We start from the raw sequence: 24,903 nt of genomic DNA on the forward strand, positions 1-24,903 counted from the left end.
ATATACATAAAGGTATAAATAGAGATATACATGTACATAGACATATACATAGAGTTATACATAGAGATATACTTACAGATATACATGTACATAGAGATATACATAGAGATATACATGTACATAGAGATATACATAGAGATATACATGTACATAGAGATATACATAAAGATATACATAGAGATATACATGTACACAGAGATATAAATAGAGATATACATGTACAGAGATATATATATATATATATAGAGAGAGAGAGAGAGAGAGAGAGAGAGAGAGAGGGAGAGAGATATACAGTGGGGAGAACAAGTATTTGATACACTGCCGATTTTGCAGGTTTCCCTACTTACAAAGCATGTAGTCTGTAATTTTTATCATAGGTACACTTCAACTGTGAGAGACGGAATCTAAAACAAAAATCCAGAAAATCACATTGTATGATTTTTGAGTAATTAATTTGCATTTTATTGCATGACATAAGTATTTGATCACCTACCAACCAGTAAGAATTCCGGCTCTCACAGACCTGTTAGTTTTTCTTTAAGAACCCTCCTGTTCTCCACTCATTACCTGTATTAACTGCACCTGTTTGAACTCGTTACCTGTATAAAAGACACCTGTCCACACACTCAATCAAACAGACTCCAACCTCTCCACAATGGCCAAGACCAGAGAGCTGTGTAAGGACATCAGGGATACAATTGTAGAGCTGCACAAGGCTGGGGTGGGCTACAGGACAATAGGCAAGCAGATTGGTGAGAAGGCAACAACTGTTGGCGCAATTATTAGAAAATGGAAGAAGTTCAAGATGACGGTCAATCACCCTCGGTCTGGGGCTCCATATAAGATCTCACCTCGTGGGGCATCAATGATCATGAGGAGGGTGAGGGATCAGCCCAGAACTACACGGCAGGACCTGGTCAATGACCTGAAGAGAGCTGGGACCACAGTCTCAAAGAAAACCATTAGTAACACACTACGCCGTCATGGATTAAAATCCTGCAGCGCACGCAAGGTCCTCCTGCTCAAGCCAGCGCATGTCCAGACCTGTCTGAAGTTTGCCAATGACCATCTGGATGATCGGGAGAAGATAATGTGGTCTGATGAGACAAAAATAGAGCTTTTTGGTCTAAACTCCACTCGCCGTGTTTGGAGGAAGAAGAAGGATGAGTACAACCCCAAGGACACCATCCCAACCGTGAAGCATGGAGGTGGAAACATCATTCTTTGGGGATGCTTTTCTGCAAAGGGGACAGGACGACTGCACCGTAATGAGGGAAGGATGGATGGGGCCATGTATCGCGAGATCTTGGCCAACAACTTCCTTCCCTCAATAAGAGCATTGAAGATGGGTCGTGGCTGGTTCTTCCAGCATGACAACAACCGGAAACACACAGCCAGGGCAACTAAGGAGTGGCTCCATAAGAAGCATCTCAAGGTCCTGGAGTGGCATAGCCAGTCTCCAGACCTGAACCCAATAGAAAATAATTGGAGGGAGCTGAAAGTCCGTATTGCCCAGCGACAGCCCCGAAACCTGAAGGATCTGGAGAAGGTCTGTATGGTTGAGTGGGCCAAAATCCCTGCTGCAGTGTGTGCAAACCTGGTCAAGAACTACAGGAAACGTATGATCTTTGTAATTGCAAACAAAGGTTTCTGTACCAATTATTAAGTTCTGCTTTTCTGATGTATCAAATACTTATGTCATGCAATAAAATGCAAATTAATTACTTCACAGTTGAAGTGTACCTATGATAAAAAAAATTACAGACCTCTACATGCTTTGTAAGTAGGAAAACCTGCAAAATCGGCAGTATATCAAATACTTGTTCTCCCCACTGTACATGTACATAAATAGAGATATACATGTACATAAATATATAGATAGAGATATACATGTACATAAAGATATACATAGAGATATACATAGAGATTAGAGGTTGACCGATTAATCGGAATGGCCGATTAATTAGGGCCGATTTCAAGTTTTCATAACAATCGGAAATTGGTCATTTGGATGCCGATTTTGCCGATAAAAAAAAGAAAAGTTTTTACACCTTTATTTAATCTTTATTTAACGAGGTAAGTCAATTAAGAACACATTCTTATTTTCAATGACAGCCTAGGAACGGTGGGTTAACTGCATTGTTCAGGGGCAGAACGACAGATTTTTACCTTGTCAGCTCAGGGATTCAATCTTGCAACTTATGGTTAAGTAATCCAACGCTCTAACCACCTGCCTCACGAGGAGCCCGCCTGTTACACGAATGCAGTAAGAAGCGAATGCAGTAAGAAGCCAAGGTTGCTAGCTAGCATTAAACTTAATCAATCATAATCATTAGTTATAACTACTATAACTATAACTAGCAGCTCTGCTGTTTATGACTTCAAGCCTATTAACTCCCGAGATTAGGCTGGTGTAACGATGTGATGTGAAATGGCTAGCTACTTAGCGGGGTGCGCGCTAACAGCATTTCAAACGTCACTCGCTCTGAGACTTGGAGTAGTTGTTCCCCTTGCTCTGCATGGGTAATGCTGCTTCGAGGGTGGCTGTTGTCGTTGTGTTCCTGGTTCGAGCCCAGGTAGGAGCGAGGAGAGGTACGGAAGCTATAATGTTACACTGGCAATACTAAAGTGCCTAAAAGAACATCCAATAGTCAAAGGTACATGAAATACAAGTAGGAAAACCTGCAAAATCGGCAGTATATCAAATACTTGTTCTCCCCACTGTACATGTACATAAATAGAGATATACATGTACATAAATATATAGATAGAGATATACATGTACATAAAGATATACATAGAGATATACATAGAGATTAGAGGTTGACCGATTAATCGGAATGGCCGATTAATTAGGGCCGATTTCAAGTTTTCATAACAATCGGAAATTGGTCATTTGGATGCCGATTTTGCCGATAAAAAAAAGAAAAGTTTTTACACCTTTATTTAATCTTTATTTAACGAGGTAAGTCAATTAAGAACACATTCTTATTTTCAATGACAGCCTAGGAACGGTGGGTTAACTGCATTGTTCAGGGGCAGAACGACAGATTTTTACCTTGTCAGCTCAGGGATTCAATCTTGCAACTTATGGTTAAGTAATCCAACGCTCTAACCACCTGCCTCACGAGGAGCCCGCCTGTTACACGAATGCAGTAAGAAGCGAATGCAGTAAGAAGCCAAGGTTGCTAGCTAGCATTAAACTTAATCAATCATAATCATTAGTTATAACTACTATAACTATAACTAGCAGCTCTGCTGTTTATGACTTCAAGCCTATTAACTCCCGAGATTAGGCTGGTGTAACGATGTGATGTGAAATGGCTAGCTACTTAGCGGGGTGCGCGCTAACAGCATTTCAAACGTCACTCGCTCTGAGACTTGGAGTAGTTGTTCCCCTTGCTCTGCATGGGTAATGCTGCTTCGAGGGTGGCTGTTGTCGTTGTGTTCCTGGTTCGAGCCCAGGTAGGAGCGAGGAGAGGTACGGAAGCTATAATGTTACACTGGCAATACTAAAGTGCCTAAAAGAACATCCAATAGTCAAAGGTACATGAAATACAAATGGTATAGAGAGAAATAGTCCTATAATTCCTATAATAACTACAACCTAAAACTTCTTACCTGGGAATATTGAAGACTCATGTTAAAAGGAACCACCAGCTTTCATATGTTCTCATGTTCTGAGCAAGGAACTTAAATGTTAGCTTTCTTGCATGGCACATATTGCACTTTTACTTTCTTCTCCAACACTTTGTTTTTGCATTATTTAAACCAAATTGAACATGTTTCATTATTTATTTGAGGCTAAATTGATTTTATTTATGTATTATATTAAGTTAAAATAAGTGTTCATTCAGTATTGTTGTTTTTTATTTTATTTTTATTTCACCTTTATTTAACCAGGTAGGCTAGTTGAGAGCAAGTTCTCATTGACAACTGCGACCTGGCCAAGATAAAGCATAGCAGTGTGAACAGACAACTACACAGAGTTACACATGGAGTAAACAATAAACAAGTCAATAACACAGTAGAAAAAAGAAAAAAAAAGAGTCTATATACATTGTGTGCAAAAGGCATGAGGAGGTAGGCGGATAATTGTCATTATTACAAATAAATATTTTGTCATTATTACAAATAAATATACAAAAATCGTCCGATTAATCGGTATCGGCTTTTTTTGTCCTCCAATAATCGGTATCGGTGTTGAAAAATCATAATCGGTCGACCTCTATTAGAGATATACATGTAGATAGAGATATACATAGAGATATACATGTACACAGAGATATACAGTACATAGAGATATACATGTACATAGAGATATACATTGATATATACATGTACATTGAGATATACATAGAGATAAGCATGTACATAGAGATATACATAGAGATATACATGTACATAGAGATATACATAGAGATATACATAGAGATATACATGTACATAGAGATCTGGTCCTCTGTAGCTCAGTTGGAAGTGCATGATGTTTGCAATGCCAGGATAGTGGATTCAACACGTCTATAAGTTTCTTTGGATAAGTGTCTGCTAATGGCATATAAAGATATGCTCAATATGATGTATTCTGTTCTATATAAAGGACTTTTGTCCTTGAATGTTCTTTCAAACTCTGGCAGTGGTGCACGACTGAGTTTGAACAGGGAATCTAGCGCTTTTAATAAACTCATATGGACATTTAGAGTAGCTGGCAGCCAAGGTTTCAAATTCCCAGCAGTCAGCTGTGTCAGTTGAAATGAAAATCATTCTGAGATGGAGAAGATTATAATACTAAAATCACCTAAAGAAAAACAACATATCTGAGTGAGGCGTAACAGCGGATTCACCGGGCTATGTGAGGCTGTCCAGAATGAAAAGAAGAGGAAGAAATGGAGGGAGGGAGGGGAGAGAGACAGAGAGGGAGAAACAGAGAAAGAAAGAAAGTAAGAATGGAGAGAATGTAGGAGAGCAGCCCTTGTGCAGGTTTCTTAATTGGCATTGGGGTAGAGAACTGCACTCCTGGGCCTCTCTCCTTTGGCAAGCATTCCCAATAGTGTGTGTGTTTCTGTAAGGGAGTGTGTGTGTGTGTGTGTTTGTGAAGGAGTGTGTTTGTGTGGTGATGTGAAGGAGTGTGTGTGTGTTTCTCTGAGGGAGTTTGTGTGTGTGTGCATGTCTGTCTGTCTGTGTGTGTGCGCATCTTACATAATTGTTGTTCTGTGTCTTTGGTTGTGTGTGTGTGTGTGCGTGCGTGCGTGCGTGCGTGCGTGCGTGTGTGTGTGCGTGTGTGTGTGTGTGTGTGTGTGTGTGTGTGTGTGTGTGTGTGTGTGTGTGTGTGTGTGTGTGTGTGTGTGTGTGTGTGTGTGTGTAAGGGGGGCTCTGTCTGTACTGTACTTCACACAGTGTCACCTTTGGACTTCATTAAAAACTTGGCGAGGAGTTTTCTCTCTCAGCAACAAGTTTGTCCCTAGCTCCAGCACCACGGGACACCTGGGAGCCTTTCTCCAACTCAGAACATTAAGCACACAACACGTCCCTCAGAAAGAGGTGGGGGCCCAGAACCAGACAAAAGTGAATCTATTCTAGACGCTCTAGCCTCCCCTTCCCACTATCACCAGCAGTAGAAGTCCTTCAGCAGTGGCAGAAAGCGAGAGAGGCAGGCAGAGTACACAGTGGACACGCACACAGACAGAAGGGGAAATCTGGGCCACTGCTTTGATGGTATTTATGACTGATAACCTAGATCCATTTCCACTCAGGCCTACTACGGTACGCTTTGTTAGCTGCAGTCAACATTTGTTTCAAATATTTTTTATTAAACACACACAAGAATGGTGTATAGGTAGGTATACAAGACAGGTATACAATTCTTATCTAACCATAAAAGAGCATACAGGAACAACAAGACCCAGAGTTCTGGGTGCAAAACAAATAATACAAAACACGACATACAAAACAAGGACGCGTAGAAAGAAAGAGGGAAGATGTCCCCCCTATCCCCCCTCCCCTTATTCCCCCAAACTCCCCCCTACCTATCCCCCCCCCCCCAACTGCTCAGGTGGCAGGGCCAGCACATGCTGCCCAATGGTAGATTAAAATATTACAATTGAGAGTGCGTTAATAAGTACAACTTCACAGCGCCGACTCGTCCAAGTAGGAGAGGAAAGGCTGCCAGATTTGATCAAATGTTGATAATTTATTGTTCAGAATATATCTAATTCTTTCTAAGTGTACAGTGTTTGCCAATTCACTAAGCCATAATTTGGTAGAGGGCGCTTCCCTCCTTTTCCAAAACAACAAGATTAGTTTTTTTGCCGAGATGAGACCGTACGAGATTAGTTGTTTTGGGGGGTTGGTTAAGGCAGTCAACATTTGAAGGTTACTTCCTCTCCCTGATTAAAATATACATATCATATCACCAAATAAAACTTTGTGATTGTCAACCCAAGTAAACAGTATTACTCCTTTAAGTTCCTTTAGAGTATAGCTCCCACTGTTCAGTACATCCAGAACATATCTATTTGTGTACAGTACAGAGAGGCTTGTCTCATCTGTGCAGTCCAATGACTGCCATTGATGTGGCGACTAGTGGCTGCTAGTGAAGCCTAATGAGGCAAACAGCCCCTGGTGAGACGGCCCGGCGGAAAAGAAGGGGTTAAGCTGCGCTGCTCGTCTTCTCTGAGTGGCCCAGCTCCTTCCTTTCATTTCCATAACAAGCCATCAGAGCTCATCTACCAGAGAAGTGGCCAATTAAAATCATGTTGGTACACGCTATGATTGTCTGTGATTCCGCAGTGTGAAAACAACAACAACAGCAGCAGCGCAGCAACAACAACAGCAGCAGCGACGGTATCGGTAACGACATGGACAGCTGAGAAACCAATCTTTAGCGATGTGGGCAGCAACCGTCACCTTGGTTTCTAAACACACCAGGCAGTCATCAGCCCCCAGTTTCCATGTTCCTGTGAAAATACAAAGAGAACAGCTCCACAAAGGATGAGAACAGAGAGAGACAGCACCTGTCCATCGCTCTCTCATACCTAACCCCTCCATTCACCTCACACAGACATCACGCTGTGCAGATCTATTGGCTCAAGACAGTAGGGGATCCATGTGTGACCAGGTAGAACAATTCTAACATAATTGGGGCCCCTATATATTCATGCACTGTATATAATCATATAGGAAACTGGGTGCATTATAATAGCACTAAGGCCAATGTCTGAAGTACCTGGGGAGATACATGTAGATGTAGGCTACTTACAAAATCTACAATCACTTAAGGTACAGTAACAGTACTATACACAATATGCAACAGTGCAGGGTAGATAGGGGGTGGAGTAAAACCAGGAGGAAACCAAAGCCGATCGGTCTCTCAACAACCCAGCGCCATTGAGGCACCTGTAGCCTGCCCTAGCAGCCGGCCCCATAGAAGCCCTCTCAATGAGGACAGGCCTGTTAAACAACAGCGACTAGCAGCCGGCTGGAGAAGAAGGTGGGGGGAAGAAACGATGACAAATTCAAGACAGAAAGTGCTTTCTAAATGGCAACCTCAGACCCAGACTGCTTATAAAGGCCTTAAATCAATTAAATATGAAGGAGAAAGGCATGAAATGCTAATCTATCTGCCTTAATCCTATTTCTTTGAGATACTTTGAAATCCACATTCTCTTGCATAATACTAAAACAAATAAAAGCCATTTTCTCCTCTAATGAGCTTGCCCTAGAGCCTGCCGTTTTCTAAAACATCTCAACGACAGGCATTTTCTGTACTACTGTAGCAATTCTGTTTAGTAGTCATTGTTTTCTTCCAGTGAGGTAACCTACCTTCATAATGACACTGGATGTTTATAAGTGTGTGAGAACAATTCATGTTTTTCTGAGCGATTCCGTTCTCTTACATGTTGGTCCCAGCTAAACAGAGCATATTGTTGTAAAAAGTATAAAATAATAAGCACAACAGCTATGTCTTCCAGGGAGGAGCTAGCTTCCCTTTCAACTGAAATCCCAAAATCCAGAGGAAAAACATGTCGGTTGTTTTTGATGTGTTTTATTTGTTTTATGTTCAGGAACAAGCCGAGGAAGAGAAAAGGTTTAAGTGACAAACAGGCAAATGTGGGAGAGAGAAAAAAGAGCTGGTAGTTTCTCAACCATATGCCGATACCCGTAAGACACCATGTGCTCTGGCTTTGAAAGCTTTCACTGCCAATTCCCCATTTGAAACCAGAACCGCTCAGTAACAACACCTCTCTGTGAGCCGGTGGGAAGGAGAAAAATACATTATTGATCTCCGCCCGTTTCAGGTCTAAAAGGTCTGATGTGAAGAGCACTACAGTGGCCTAAAGGCGCTCCCCTCTAACCCAAAGCCAGTCAGAGGGGATAAAGAGCACACCTCTCACCACTGTAGCTACATCATGATCACCAACACAACCTTAACACACTGTGTGTGTGCGTGTGTGTGTGTGTGTGTGTGTGTGTGCGTGTGTGTGTGTGTTGCACACAGAAGACAACCAGTAACCGAGCCAGGATTAAGCCATTATGAAAGATATGATACTGTCATCATTAATAAGTTACCTACATGTCAAATATCCCCATTATTTTGTTATTGGTTTGTTTTGGTAAAATTGGGATCAGCATAGGGGAAATGACTGCTGACCACAGAAGTGACCTTCCAACTGTGCAGGAAGTGGTCCCAAGCTCATAGTACAAGTGCCTTTGGAATGCTTTTTCCATTATGACACACGAGTGGGGAAAATGAAAGGAGTCCTGTTGCTAATAAAAAAAATAGATTTAGAGAAGGAGGCTGACTGGTCAGTTAGTATCACTAATACTAAGTGAGGTGGTTTGCTCTTACCTTAGGTTGAGCGCGTCGGGGGAAGGCAACCTTAGGATCAATCTGTGAATGACAGAAACATTTGGAGTAAGTAAATAAGGAATGACATTGTCAACTGTGCATCAACATTCACATTTTAGCGACAGAGATAAAATGCTAAAGTTCCTCCAAAATGACAACAACATCATTTTGATGTAGATGCGAAAAGATGTTCACAAAACGGGAACAGTGCCTTTGAAAGTTTGGAGGAAATGATTCATTCAAGATTACAGTGTTGGAGTCTGGAGTTTGTGACTCCAGATATTCCAAAATAAGCAGGAAGGTGCATCAGATCAAGCCTTTTTTTTCTGTCTTCGCCTTGTCGTCTCGTTAATTTCATTTTTTCTTCTGTTTAACTGGTCTCGAGGTGTGCGGTTGCAGCCTTATCAATCTTGCATTCAGAATGAATAGAAACTATTTCATGCACCGATGTCACGGTGCCTTCTCCTGACTTTAATACCAGGCTCTTAAAAGAGAACTTTCAAACAATCTCATCCAAGCAGACCCATTGAAGGGGACAAACGTAAACAGATCGAAATTGTTCTCTTGCAGAAAATTACTTCTTTGTGTTTAGCAGGGCAAACCCTTTACCTTGCTGCATATTTCTCTGTGAGGATTTGAAGGCTTGTCTACCTAGAGGTTGAATGTAATCCACTAGAGCATCATCATAGAGATCCTTTCTCTCTCAGTAGATGTCTCTCTCAGTGGGCCGCATGTAGGCCTGAGATGTCTCTCTCAATTTACAAAAGAAGCCAGAAAGAAGGAGTAGGTGGTAATCTGTCCTGGAAGAGCATTACAACATGTCACGTCAGCTGGACAAAACATCTTCCTCTTGTAAAACCTCTGCATCTCCTTTGACGTAAAAGGCCTCTGAATCGACAAAACTGAGATCACGTATTCCTAAGAAATTAAGAAAAAACATTCCTAAATAAGGAATGCAATTGACGATTCAGTTGAAAACAAAGACAACGCTTACCATCGGTGCAGATCAATTCAGCCTACCGTAGGTCCTATTTCACCTGTTGTGTTTGAAGTGAAATCTGAAAGAGCAGCAGGTGAGAACGAAGCAGCGACATCATTTCTCTGTTCTATTTCTATCTGGTGAAGTTATGACTGTTATCATTTGAAATCAGGTCAATTTGAGAGAGGAATTCAATAACACCTGGGTTTGGCAACCCTGCTCATAATGAATTTCATGTAATGATTCGTTTTAGCAATTAGCCTCAGGCATAACCAATTCAACCTCAATTACTCAGTGGAGCCGGGCCTAGTCGTGCAAAGACAATACTATATGCTTTGAATAGCAACGCCGTCATACATGGTACTGTGTCTTTGAATATCAACTCTTGCTGCTTGTTTTTGTTTCTCTTATACGGCCAATTTTCATTTGGCATATAGCCTGTTTAAGACGTCAAAATAAATGTTTGCTACAGTTCAACTTATAACAGAACAGCAGTGAAGGTGGTCAAATTTAGCCTTGCAGCATGTCAATCAAATCTACAATGGGTTTGGAGCATGAAGACTTATTCAACATACAGTCACTATCAATCCATGTTTTTCTTCTCGTAATGCAGACATTTAGTTTGTTTATTGAAATGGCCCCATAATGCAGTAATTTGTCCAGATTACCAGTGTAGCTGAGTTAGGTAATGATGACTTAGTGTGGGATCTGTTGAGAAGGCTTGTAGAAGCACACCTTTATGTAGGTCACAGCCTAGGAAATGAATGGTTCCTTTGAGACGTTTGCCGAAGGGGGGAAATTCTAACAATTGTTTTCATTCTGTTGAAGTACTCATGTAAATGGGAAGTTTATGTGGGAATTACATTTAAAGCCTGGGCCCAGTCATATAGGCCACATATTTCCCATTACAACAGTACACTATAGCATGTCTGGAACTAAAGGTTATTCCATTTCCACACTTCCATAGGAATAGCAGTTTGCTTTTTGTGGTGTAATTGGTCTCAAGGAGTACTATTTCCCCTCACCAGTAGGAAATAAATCACAGTGTTGAATGAAGGGATCATTGCTAGAGCCATGAAATGATAACAAATCCACCAACAAGATATATGAGCAGTATATTCAATCAATGTTTTAATGCTGGTACAAATTACAATGCATACTGGAAGCTAATCTACAATATGTAATGGATCATATCCCAGAGTTTAAAAATAGCTTTTTCTCAATCTCTACAGCATCGTCAAACTAGGTATGTCAGACTAATAAAAGAGAACAAACCAACACATTTTTCCCCCTCCTTTTATCTTCTGTTACTGCTTTTTACAGCAGGGTCTCAGAGCGCCTCGTCACTGTGCGATTGTGAAAGAACAGGGCAGGAGGCAATTGTTTACATCCTTAGTTTAGATCTTCCAACAGGATTTCGTACATTATTCCATATTCTGGGTAAATTCTCTCTCTTAACAGATCTTCCTCTATACTGGCAGTTTAAGATTAAGTTGTTTTAAAAGCTACCACAATTGCTTATCAAAAGGCTTGATTTCTTAATTGTTTTCTTTGTGCTTCGGATGATTTAGGAAGCATTAGTATATAATGATTTATCATCTGCTTCTTTCTGTCAATTTCCCTATGGTTCTCATACACAAACAAGTATAATCATCGATGTCAAATGCACTGCCAACAAATACCCAAATGAAATCATAATTTCACTTGAGGCCATTAGGCATGCCCTTATCAAAGAAGTATTGTTTTGGAACATTAAATCATTCTATAGCAATTTTTTATCCACATTTGGAAGCCTGCCTTAGCCTGCTGCGTAAGCTATGTTCTAAAAAATAATTACATGTACAGTGATTTCAGGAAGTATTCATACCCCTTGACTTATTCCACATTTTGTTGTGTTACAGCCTGAATTCAAAATGGGTTAAATCATTTTTTTCTCACCCATCTACACACAATACCCCATAATGACAAAGTGAAAACATGTTTTTAGAAATTTTAGCAAATTTATTAAAAAAGAAATACAGAAATATCTAATTTACTTAAGTATTCACACCCCTGAGTCAAAACTTTGTAGAAGCAGCTTTGGCAGCGATTACAGCTGTGAGTCTTTCTGGGTACGTCTCTAAGAGCTTTCTACACCTGGATTGTGCAACATTTGTTCATTATTAATTTCTAAATTCTTCAAGCTCTGTCAAATTGTTTATCATTGCTAGACAACCATTTTCAGGTCTTGACACAGATTCTCTAGTAAATTTAAGTCAAAATTGTAACTCGGCTACTAAGGAACATTTACTGTCTTTTTGGTAAGCAACTCCATTATATGGAGGTTATTGTCGTGCTGAAAGGTGAATGCATCTCCCAATGCCTGGTGGAAACAGACTGAACCAGGTTTTCCTCTAGGATTTTGCCTTTGCTCCATTCCGTTTATATTTTATCCTGAAAAACTCTCCAGTTCTTAACGATTACAAGCATACCCATAACATGATGCAACCACCACTATGCTTGAAAATATGGAGAGTGGTCCTCAGTTGTATTGGATTTGCCCAAAACATAACACTTTGTATTCAGGGAAAAAGGTGAATTGCTTTGCCATTTTTTTGCAGCAATACTTTAGTGCCTTGTTGCAAACAGGATGCATGTTTTGGAATATTTTTGTTATGTACAGGCTTCCTTCTTTTCACACCGTCAATTAGGTTAGTATTGTCGAGTAACTACAATGTTATTGATCAGTTATAACCAATTAAAGTCATTAAACACTGTAACTGTTTTAAAGTCACCGTTGGCCTCATGGTGAAATCCCTGAGCGATTTCCGTCATCTCCGGCAACTGAGTTAGGAAGGATGCGTTTATCTTTGTAGTGACTTGGTCATCCAAGCTGTAATTAAAAACTTCACCATGCTCAAAGAAATATTAAATTATATATATATATTTTTTTATCTACCAATAGGTGCACTTTTTGCGAGGCATTTTAAAACCTCCCTGGTCTTTGTGGTTGAATCTGTATTTGAAATTCACTGCTTGACTGAGGGACCTCACAAACAATTGTATGTATGGGGCACAGAGATGAGGTAGTCATTCAAAAATCATGTTAAACACTAGTATTGCACACAGAGTGAGTCCATGCAACTTATTATGTGACTTTTTAAGCAAATCTTTACTCCTGAACTTATTTAGGCTTGCCATAACAAAGGGGTTGAATACTTACTGACTCAAGACATTTCAGCTTTTCCTTTTTTATTAATTTGTGAACACATTGAAAAACATAACTCCACTTTGACATTATGGGGTATTGTATGTAGACCAGTTACAAAAAACGACATTTAATCAATTTTAAATTCAGGCTGTAACACAACAACATGTAGAAAAAGTAAAGAGGTGTGAATACTTTCTGAAGGCGCTGTATGTCTGTGTTGATTCAATTCAATTGACGTTTTGTAGTATGCCGCAGGTATTCATTCGCTCAAAATACAATCACTGCAATTATTATAAGTGCAACGAATGATGACAATGCAAAAAGTACTGCATGTACTGCAAGAGAAAAGTCTGAGAAGAAGACAAAATCCATCATAGGATCTGTTGGCTCTAAGCCTGGGAAAGGCATGTATACCTTACATGATTAACTGTGGAAGACAAAGCACCTGCTAGACCTGAACCAACAAGGGGCACGGCGGAGGTGAGCTCACAGCTGACATTACTTTCAATTTATATCCGACAGAGGAGGCTTAGATTTGTTCAGAGCAGCTGCTCCTATCTGTACCAGCCCTTTCTTCTTTCTCTCTCTGTTCTTATCCCCCTCACCTCAACCAGCCATTCTGTCATTTCAAACGCTACATCAAAACAGCAAACAGGGGTTGGCCAGAGGTCATTCAATAATGGCTGAAAATATCTGTGGACAAAACAGGCTACCTTTGTCTTGGAAGAAAGAAATCACTTATTTAGCAGTACAGTGCATCTCCTCTGGCAGGAGTCCAGAGTGAATAAACCCCACTTGGACATTGATACTGTGACGCAGTAGTCTAACACTACAACTCCTCACATAAAGAATCATTATAATCACTTCAAATCATGTTCGTCATCATTTCTTAAACTAACTGTACGTAAAAAGATAACTTATACTTTTCCAAATGGGATATAGGATCATATCAAATAACATTCTAAATATGTTCTGAATTGCTTTGTGTTTTGAAGCCTTAGGCTCTACTTGGCCATATGTCTCCATTCACATTCATCCTGGTCTGAAAGCCCTCTGTTTTAATAACTGGACAGAAAGCAACCCAGGCAATCAGGGCGGATTGAACAATAGCCATGGCACATTATGATGGTGTGTGCATTACGAAAGCATACATGTGCTCATTGTCCACGTCTCTCGCTGACATCTTTCTCCACGGGGTTATCCTGCTTCCACACTGAGGCCATTAGCACTAGAGAACATCCACTTCAACAAACAAAGGAGGAATATGTTGTGAAATGTCATACTGTTTGGAACTGGAGTATGCTAACTGAGAGAAATAGATCAAATATTTATAAACACTGTACCATTGAATGAGATGTTTTATTTCATTCTTCTTTCTAAACCTGCAGCCTTGTAGGCTATTGCAAGTAAACTCTTTTACTAAGTCCCTTCAAGGTCACCACTGAGAGAGAAGAATCCATTCAAGCGTCAAAATGTTGTACTTTCAAGCTTCCTACCAACCTAACATCTCCACAAAAACACATGAAGAGCAATCCAAGTTCAACATAATGAACATTCTCTTGTGTTGATGTTGAAATAGCAATGTGGGAGGATGATTAGATCTTGACTCATCTCTACACAGTAAGTGTTCTAAGAAGAAAAAATGCCGGTACATAAATTGGTAGATTTCTTGTATTTAGTTTATGAAGGCTAGTCTCACTAAGATCAAATCTCTTTTGCAAGAGAGACCTGGTACGAGACTGCATGGCACTCTTCAACACTGTAGTTAGTACATACAGTGTAACACATACAGTCTACACAACCCTTGCACAATCTTCACATTTTGGAGCCTTAAAATTACATCTAAAAAGGGATAACATTTGATGTTGTTTCTTATTGATCTACACAACCTATTCCACAATTTGTAAGTGAAATAAAAAAATTCTAGAGCATTTTCCAAATTAGTAATAAATACAAAATTAGGATGTATTGATTGTATTGTGGTGGCAGAATCATGTTACGGGTATGCTTGTCATCTGCAGGGATTGGGGAGTTTGTTAGGATCAAAATAATTATGGAAAAAGCAAAGCCTAGGTAAAAAGGTAAAGGAAAACCCGCCTCAGTCTTCTGAAAATGTAACCCTGGGATAGAGACATTTACACAAATGTTTATGGCAAAGACACACCAGAATTGTTTTGGGGTTGAGTGTTCCTGAGTGGTCCAGTCTCACTTCTGCCTTAAATTTGCTTGAATATCTGAGACAATGTTTGAATATTACTGCCCATCAATGATTCCCAACCAAATGTACTGAGCTTAAGCAATTTTTACAAAAACAACATACATGTTACCCTAATAGTTGTGCAAAGTTGGTAGAATCTTATTCAAAATGATACACAGCTGTAATGGCTGCCAAAGGTGCTTCAATCAGGTATTACCTCTGGGGTGTGAAGACATAGGCAATCAAGACATATATATACATATATATATTTTGTTCTATAACTTTTAATCCCTTTTGAATTTTAAGGCAGTAAAATGTGAAGACTGTGCAAGGGGTGTGTAGACTTTCACTAGGAACTGTACATCCTACATGTGCGCTTCTGCAAAAAGACTGATGGTCTATGTAATGAAACAACAGTTGCTTCCTTTGCATGCCGGCAAAGTGCCCTATTTAACCTCAGTGGCACATCAGGAAGTATCAAATGTTGATCTCAGTATTGCTTAGTATTAATAGGTCCACACTTTAGGTCCTTCAATAACTCAGCTCATACAAAGAACATGACATCATCCATCTCTTCAACTGCTAAACCATTGCCCTTTTAGAATCTTAATCCGAATGATTTTCACGGGGTATTCTCGCTTGCTTATCAAGATGCCGTCTGTCAATTTTATTAACACAACACACCTTAGTGCAAGGGAAATTGAACTAACAGTAATGAATAAATGTGTAATGTTCTGGAAGAAGATAAACAAATAAAACATTACAACGTGATTGTATGTTTCAAAAATGTTCTCCATAAAATATATCAAGCTATAACCTGCAATTTCAATTATAGCTTACTTCACTCAAATGAAGTCTTATTCATGTTCAGTACAGACAAAATGGAAACCAAATGGCTTTATTAAGGCGAGAGCTTTATTTATACTTTACATTAAGTAATCCAAACAATAAATTCAACGGAACTAATACCAGTGTTTTATTGGACAATATGCCTACTTACAATGTAACTACAGGCAACTCAATTGTTAATAACTATGGTTAGTTTGTCAGGCAGAATTGTTTATATTTGAGTCGTATTAGTTGTTCGGTTATAGTAAGAAATGTGGATGAAACAAATACAGATACAGGACACACCAAGCAAAGAGACTTCTCATCTCTACAGAGGAAATAATGTATTTGGTATGAGGGCTTTGTCGATAACCAACTGTTGTACCACCTGCATACTATCTACACCACGAGGGGCAAAACGAGTGTTATTCAATTAAGGTTACTAAAGAATATACATTATCACAAATAAAGAGTTCTTCCCTCCCTAATTTATATGGATCAAAAGTACTGTATATCTACAGTATACTGTACGTACCATATTCAGACATACAGTACCAGTCAAAAGTTTGGACACACCTACCCATTCAACTTTTTTACTATTTCCTACATTGTAGAATAATAGTGAGGACATCAAAACTATGAAATTACACATATGGAATCATGTAGTAACCAAAACAGTGTTAAACAAATCAAAATAGATTTTAGATTCTTCAAAGTAGCCACCCTTTGCCTTGATGACAGCTTGGCATTCTCTCAACCAGCTTCACCTGGAATGCTTTTCCAACAGTCTTGAAGGAGTTCCCACATATGCTTAGCACTTGTTGGCTGCTTTTCCTTTACTCTGCAGTCTAACTCATCCCAAACCATCTCAATTGTGTTGAGGTCAGGTGATTGTGGAGGCCAGGTCATCTGATGCAGCAATCCATCACTCTCCTTCTTGGTCAAATAGCCCTTACACAGCCTGGAGGTGTGTTGGGTCATTGTCCTGTTGAAAAACTAATGATAGTCCCACTAAGCGCAAACCAGATGGGATGGCGTATCGCTGCAGAATACTGTGGTAGCCATGCTGGTTAAGTGTGCCTTGAATTCTAAATAAATCACAGATAGTGTCACCGGGAAAGCACCGCCACATCTCCTCCTCCATACTTCAAGGTGGGAGCCACACATGGGGAGATCATCCATTCACCTACTCTGCGTCTCACAAAGACACGGCGGTTGGAACCAAAAAGCTCAAATTTGGACTCATTAGAACAAAGAACAGATTTCAACCGGTCTAATGTCCATTGCTCGTGTTTCTTGGCCCAAGGAAGTCTCTTATTATTATTGGTGTCCTTTAGTGGTGGTTTCTTTGCAGTAATTCAACCATGAAGGCCTGATTCATGCAGTAATGATGTACTGTTGTTTCTCTTTGCTTTTTTGAGCTGTTCTTGACATAATATGGACTTGGTATTTTACCAAATAGTGCTATCTTCTGTATACCACCCCTACCTTGTCACAACACAACTGATTGGCTCAAACACATTAAGAAGGAAAGAAATTCCACAAATTCACTTTTAACAAGGCACACCTGTTATTTGAAATGCATTCCAGGTGACTACCTCATGAAGCCGGTTGAGAGAATGCCGAGAGTGTGCAAAGCTGTCATCAAGGCAAAGGGTGGCTACTTTGAAGAATCTGAAATCTAAAATATATTTTCATTTGTTTAACACTGTTTTGGTTACTACATGATTCCATATGTGTTATATAGTTTTGATGTCTTCACTAGTAAATAAAGAAAAACCCTTGAATGAGTAGATGTGTCCAAACTTTTGACTTGTACTGTACATATAGAACACATGCTAATCGGCAGTATTAATACTGCATGTGTGTAGGCTATTTATCAATGATTTAATTCCTACATGTATGCCATATATTCTAATATATCACAGTGCTCTAAGTGATAACAATCTGTCATAGTGTGTGTATCAAATAATCACACGTTAAATGAAGCACTCTGTGGCTTGCTCCCCACTATCTGCATTGTACATCCCAATATTATCTGCAACAGCTTACAGGTGCTAGTTTCCTTTTATGACATGCAAAACATGATCACGCTCCTCTTTCACTTTCAAGTATCGAGATAAAAACAGAAAGCTTTTACAAGCACCCTCCAGTGACTTCCCAGTCAGGTCAGGACAGCCTTACAACAAGTTCTAGCACTGCTTTCAGCCAGGCTCCACTGTAATTGTACACTGCTTGCTGAAGTACAATAGGTTTGTCTTTCCAAATATATCTGAAAGACACTCCCCTCTGAACTTGGCTTTCACAGAAGGCTGCAAACAAAGCGTTTATTTCTCGGTTTGGACTATTCCATTTCCAGAGCTGTGTGAGCATGACTGGATATCACCACCCACTGAGCAGATATCTCAGACAAATATGATTTCATCTGAACGCTGTCTAATTCACCGCTACACAGATTACTGACATGCTTAATTATTCATCTACTGCCACATTTCAAAAGGGAAGCACAACAATATAGTTCAAGGCTTGGGATGGGGATGCCGTGTGTGTGTATGTGTTGTGTGTGTGTGTGTGTGTGTGTGGATGCCTTGGTCTGGTGGAAAAGTACATGAGATAAACTGATGGGAGAAGCACCAGGTTTGTTGATGTTATAAGAAGACAGAAAATAGGTTTTGGTCATTGGGAAGGTGTTGGCCTTTTACAGATTTGACAATGTACTGTGCCTTAAACTTAGAAGAAACAGTTCTAATATTTCAAATACACTTATGTATAAGAAGCATCCACTGACATAAAGAAATACCAAATATTTGTTGAGATTTACAGGATTAATGGACCCTTTGGACATCAACAATTATTTAATACAATCACATGTGTAACTTTCCACTTCCAATGATGTGATATACATCAAACTGACTAGAGTGACATTTATGATCTGAAAGGTCATATGCATGGAGGTGGGAGGTCTGTGATAGACAGCCCATTTGAGTGACATCGGATATTTGCACATGTGGAGCCATAATGGTAATGGGGAAAAGGGGCATGAGAGCTTAATTAGTTCAGAAAAGGGAATTTGAGCAGATATGAGATTCACCTCTGAGTAGTGTTTTACTGCAAGAGTTTGCATGGAGGAGGCAACGGTGTTTTCATGGGCGTATTCCACATCTACAGCTTTGATCAAATGTATGGCTTTACCAAAGAGATCTTTACCAAGAGGACCAACCCAGTGACCGGTACATGGCATTCTGAGTAGTCTGAGATGCCACCTGCCACACATGGATGTACTGCAGTTGTTGTTGGTTTCAATGTGGTATTATTTTTCTATGTGGAACTTATATTACAGTATTATTACAACTCAAGCATGCATGTGAAATGAAGGCAATGATGAACATTTAAAATGTGCAACACAGACAGTAAAATATCATTGCAAATGACATCAAAACACAAACATACCGTCTTTGAGTCTAATTCGTGGTGTGGTTGAGCTAAGACTTTATCTACACTGGCAGCATCTGCAAACGTAACGAACCCAAATCCTCTGCAAAACAAAGAAACATCAATTAGATTACACATTATTTATGCAAATGAGAACATTGAATATAAACTCAGCTGTTTCTCTCAGCGCATTTAACATGTATCAGGGATTTCCTTAGCTTTCAAAAAATAGAACTGCACACACATGTATCCACATGTATCCACTATCCTAATGAACCAGTATTCATTCAGATGATAGGGATACGACTATCCTGAATTATAGATTACTATAGTAATTGCGGGCACTGATATTTAAGTTATATGACGTTATTGCAGTCCCAATTCCCAAAGTCAATGTCAAATTGCATTCGCCCGCAGTTTACTGCGAGCAATACAGCTGCAGCTATCTCTGTGAAACACAACGCGGGACAAACAGCCCGGGTTAAAATGTGTCATGTACACAAGTGTTGGATATAATTTCACCTACTGGAAAGCAAAAGTACAAATATTTTATTTTACCTGGAACGTTTTGTCGTGGGGTCTCTCATCACCATACATTCTCTTATTTCTCCGAATTTGCTAAAATAGTCTCTAAGGCTGTCTGTGAATAGAGGAAATATATTGGGTAATTAGTCAAGTACAAATGGTCGTCATACTGTTGTCAGTGTGATTCAAACACGCCCTGCAATGCACATAGGGGTCGAATAGAGGACTTCAGATGATTGGAAATAACAAACAACCTTGCACGCACACACATATCCATATAGTATACTGCACACACGCACACACAGAGAACGCGTGCAAGCACAATCGACCATTGCAACAAAACAACATGAAACATGGGACATGTAAGGGAATAATTGTCTCACCTGGTGAGGTTTGCCAGCTGAGGCCACCGATAAACATTTTACTGTAAGAAGAAAACATAGCAGAAGTGAGTCCAGATGTTAGATCGGCCATTTTGAAGACTAACTACTTATAAAAGCGATCTTAAATAGGGAGAAGCAAAAAAAAAAACATTCGCTCGATAGCAATAATGTATTTTGTTAAAAGGGGGAGGCTACACTTGCTACTGTAATCTACCAAAGCAAAGCAGAAGCTTCGTAGCTATCACCAACTGCATCCGGAAAGAAAGACCAATGGTTATGTGCGCACTGTAAACTGAATCCAGCACGGCACAGCTCTAAATCCTCTGCCAGATATTCTCACATGAAAAATCCAATAAATAAATAAAAATCGAAAAGGTTATAATCTTACCCCGGGTCATGTTGTGAATCATTTGGGCTTCCAGATGTGGCTTGACTCCCGTCTCCTTCCATAGCTAACCAAACTATAGGCAGTAACTACAGTAACAGACACACACACACAGACAAGGGAAAAGCTATGCAAAGCCCGCTATGAGAATATTACTGAGCCGGGAATGGAATCGTCACACGTGGGATCAACTCAGCCTAGCTCCCTCCCTCTCTCTGCATTACCCTCCCTTACCCCACACTGGGCGGGGCGAGGGCTCGTCACCTAACCAATCCAATTGACGTCAATACACTAAACCCGCCTATATATTTCAGAAAACAACTCCCCATATTGGTCATAACCTTCTTATGACAATGTAACAATTGATTAGTTACAATGTCGATATGCATTTTTTTTTACATTCCCTAATGGCAACATTTTATTCAATGCATAATTTCCTTCCAGGGCGCACATGCAATTCGAGAAACGATGAATGATATTTGCAAAAAATCAATTAAATTCAAAGTTTCTTGGTCGTGTACACAGATAATCGCAGGTGCAGCGAAATGCTTGTGTTTCTAGCTCCAACAGTAATGATACCTATCAATACGCACTTAAGCCAAAGAGTAAAATAATTAAGACATATCAGAACAAGCTATGTCAGATTCCATAAAAAATTACACACACACACACACACACACACACACACACACACACACACAAATATAGATAGACTATATGGACAATATATGAATAGAAAAGGTGTGTACAGCAGCTTTACACAGTACAGTATTTACATATAAATAAAGTGGGAAAAACAGCATGCAACCCATTATTAAAGTGTCCAGTATTCAATGACTATGTACATAGGACAAATCAGTCTCTAAGGTGCAGGGTAGAGTACCGGGTGGTAGCCGGCTAGTAACAGTGACTAAGTTCCGGGCAGGGTACTGGGCGGAGGCCGGCTAGTGTTGACTGTTTAACAGTCTGATGGCCTGGAGATAGAAGCTGTTTAAAAGTCTCTCAGTCCCAGCTTTGATGCACCTATACTGTCTCAGCGTAGATGGTAGCGGGGTGAACAGGCTGTCAAAATGAACAGGCTGTCAAAATAAGCATATTGGCTATTACAGATGTTAAACTATACAATTGATATATATTGTAACTAATTGTTTGCGCCTTTAAATTACCAATATTATCATTATTTAACCTAAATAAATGCATTAATATTTTATGCATGTTTGTATGAACGTGTACAGTAGATTGTTAATATTTAACTCTTGCAGAGACAGGTTAAAGTAGGTCTATGGTACCACAGTATTAGCCTGCAATATGTGTTGTACTATATAGAATAGGGCTATGTTTCTAATAACCACAGGTACACTGCAGAGCTATGCATAGAAGGGGGATATTTTGTTCAAATGGTGTTCAGAATTGTTTCAGAAATGTGTTACCTCACATCCCCTATAATCACTTATAATAAGACACTATTTTAATAGGAAAAGATTTTAGCATTGTATTCCATGTTGAATTTTGAAACACTACAGTACAAGAAACGCAGTCCACCTGAAGATGAAAAAGGAGAGAAAAAAAAGAGGTGGATTTAATTGTAACCTCTGAATATGCATGTTCATTACTCAGTAACTGGGGGAAGCGGGCCTTGTTTTCCATTAAATCTGAACACAAGTGAGAGCTCAATTAAAGCTGGATGCTCAGTGGATTTCAAGTCATGGTACAGTGATTGCTGTTTATTTCCTTACTGCGGCCTGAGACGAAGGGAGGAAGACGCACGCACACACACAATAATTTATCTTTTTTTTTTTAGAAGAAGAACACTTTTAAGGCATGTCACACACACTCAGTTCCTGGAATGAATCATTTTTTTTCTTCAGTAGAACCCTTGTAAGGCACTTAGAACCGGTTGCAAAGTGATGTCATTGCTGACTTTGAACTGTCTTGTCTATGAGAGCTATTTTCAGTGTCGGTCACAAGTCACACAGGTCAACTTTTTTTTTTTTTTACAATTAACATGATTTTATATGAAGCTATTCTAACCCATGTTGAAGCTGCTCTTATTCCTAGACAGAACCCAAACATAGAGGAGGTTCAACATTGGTAGGTAGAATTTATTTTCACATGTACAGTGCCTTTCGGAAGTATTCACACCCCTTGACTTTTCCCACATTTTGATGTGTTACTGCCTGAATTTGAAATGGATTCCATTGAGATTTTTTTGGTCACTGGTCTACACACAATACCCCATAACATGGCTGTGATAGAAAACTAAAGATGGCTCAACAATGTTGTAGTTGCTCCACAATACTAATCTAATTGACAGTGATAAGGAAGCCTGTACAGAATAAAAACTTGCATCCTGTTTCCAACAAGGCACTAAAGTAATACTGCAAAAAAATGTGGGAAAGCAATTCCCTTTTTGTCCTGAATACAAAGTGTTATGTTTAGGGCAAATCCAATACAAAACACATTACTGAGTACCACTCTCCATATTTTCCAGTATAGTGGAGGCTGCATCATGTTTTTGGCATGCTTATAACCAACCGTTAAGGACTGGGGAGTTTTTCAGGGTAAAAAAAATAGAATGGGGCTAAGACACTGAGATAAATTCACCTTTCAGCAAGACAATTATCTAAAACACAAGGCCAAATATATACTGGAGTTGCTTACCAAGAAGACAGTGATGTTGCAGTTGTCTAGCAATGATCAACAACCAAATGTTGCACAATCCAAGTGTGGAAAGCTCTTAAAGACTTACCCAGAAAGACTCACAGCTGTAATCGCCAAAGGTGATTCTAACATGCTCTGAAAGCAAACATGAGTACCCTGATATCGGGGAATTTGTGCCATTCTGAAAAAATTGTTAGACTCAGGGGGTAGAATACTTATCTAATCAAGATATATTTGTTTATTTTTTTTTGTACAAATGTTACAAATGTAGATTGTTGACAAAAAATGGCAATTAAATCCATTTTAATTACACTTTGTAACAACAAAATGTGAAAAAAGTCAAGGGTTGTGAATACTTTCTGAAGGCACTGCAATTGATTATTTTTGTATGAACCACCACTCAAAGAGGAAAAAGCCACTTGAATTGATCAATATTACAACAACTAAATGTTGATGCTTGCTCTGGTAAATGAGTCAATTTATACTGTTTATCGTATTCTCTTCTCTGTGTTTCTCTAGCAGGCACGCACACGGTTAAGCTGAGCTCTAAACAGCCAAATACATCAAAGTACTTTACACAAGGCAAGTAAACATCACAATGTGGATATATCCCAGTAATTGTGACAGCTGTTGTATTCAATGAAAGGCAAACACTCCAAGCCAAGGTTTATGGAGTGGTGGAGCATTCCCTTTAATCTGAGCAGCCACTAGTGTTAAGTGAGCATGTCTGAGATGCAATTCAGCCTTCAAAACAACATGGGCAATGCTGCTTTCCAGCCTAACAGCTGAGATGCGTTTCCCCAGTCATGATGATATGTGATAAACCCTCTCTACATATTAATGTAATCAATCGCTACTTAGTAATTAACAATACACACAGTCAAAGGTTTGTTCAGTGCTGAAAAGTAAAGGGAAAATATTGGTCTTTTAGTGATCAAGGTTAGAGACAATACGTAAAAATCCATGGGAACACCCTTAACAACAGTGAGGAAACTGCATTAGATCGCTCTACGGCATGGACACTTCTGTGAGTGCTCCTGCAGTCACAATAGCATCTGTGTTCGATTAATGAACGCATAAAGTATTTAAAGGACGGTTACATTTTTCTATCCTACATCTGTTACATGCTTTGAACATTTCAATTTGATACTTTCGCACATCAAAACATCTATGACTCGATTCCCTATTGAAATGTGAAACACATATGTTCCTGTTTTGCGCCATGAAATACACTTTTAAAAAACTCCCAGAAGTTAGATGCATTTTTCATTGAGGAAAAATGTGGGGACTGTATCCATCTAGTAAGGTTAAAACAAGAAGCTAAGAAATGTAACACTAGCTCAATAAAGTGAACCCCTCCACCCAGAAAGCTGAGCCTAGAGACAAGGAAACATTGTCCTGAGAGCATTGATATATTGAACATAGCATTGACAAGCATTCAACATGAAGACTTTGTTCTCACACAGCTCCTCAGT

The 24,903-nt window shown here is 39.4% G+C and overlaps 1 protein-coding gene across 36 annotated transcripts in view; it reads right to left on the reverse strand.

The window, feature by feature from the left end:
* Positions 1-21,042, reverse strand: part of LOC110533864 (RNA-binding protein Musashi homolog 2) — a 321,141-nt gene extending 300,099 nt beyond the window's left edge. For all 36 annotated transcript variants that reach the window (XM_090186588.1, XM_036990243.2, XM_090186587.1 and 33 more), the window contains exons 1-5: positions 20,771-21,042; positions 20,383-20,423; positions 20,033-20,114; positions 19,493-19,577; positions 8,849-8,890 (exon numbers count right to left, since the gene is read on the reverse strand). In XM_090186588.1, coding sequence (XP_090042714.1) covers positions 8,849-8,890; positions 19,493-19,577; positions 20,033-20,114; positions 20,383-20,423; positions 20,771-20,832 — 312 coding nt within the window. In that variant the 5' untranslated portion in view covers positions 20,833-21,042. The remainder of the gene's footprint in view (positions 1-8,848; positions 8,891-19,492; positions 19,578-20,032; positions 20,115-20,382; positions 20,424-20,770) is intronic.
* Between the last annotated feature and the right edge of the window lie 3,861 nt (positions 21,043-24,903).

This window comes from Oncorhynchus mykiss, chromosome 10, assembly GCF_057628025.1.
Source record: "Oncorhynchus mykiss isolate SJ-2025 chromosome 10, ASM5762802v1, whole genome shotgun sequence".
NCBI classification, from domain to species: domain Eukaryota; kingdom Metazoa; phylum Chordata; class Actinopteri; order Salmoniformes; family Salmonidae; genus Oncorhynchus; species Oncorhynchus mykiss.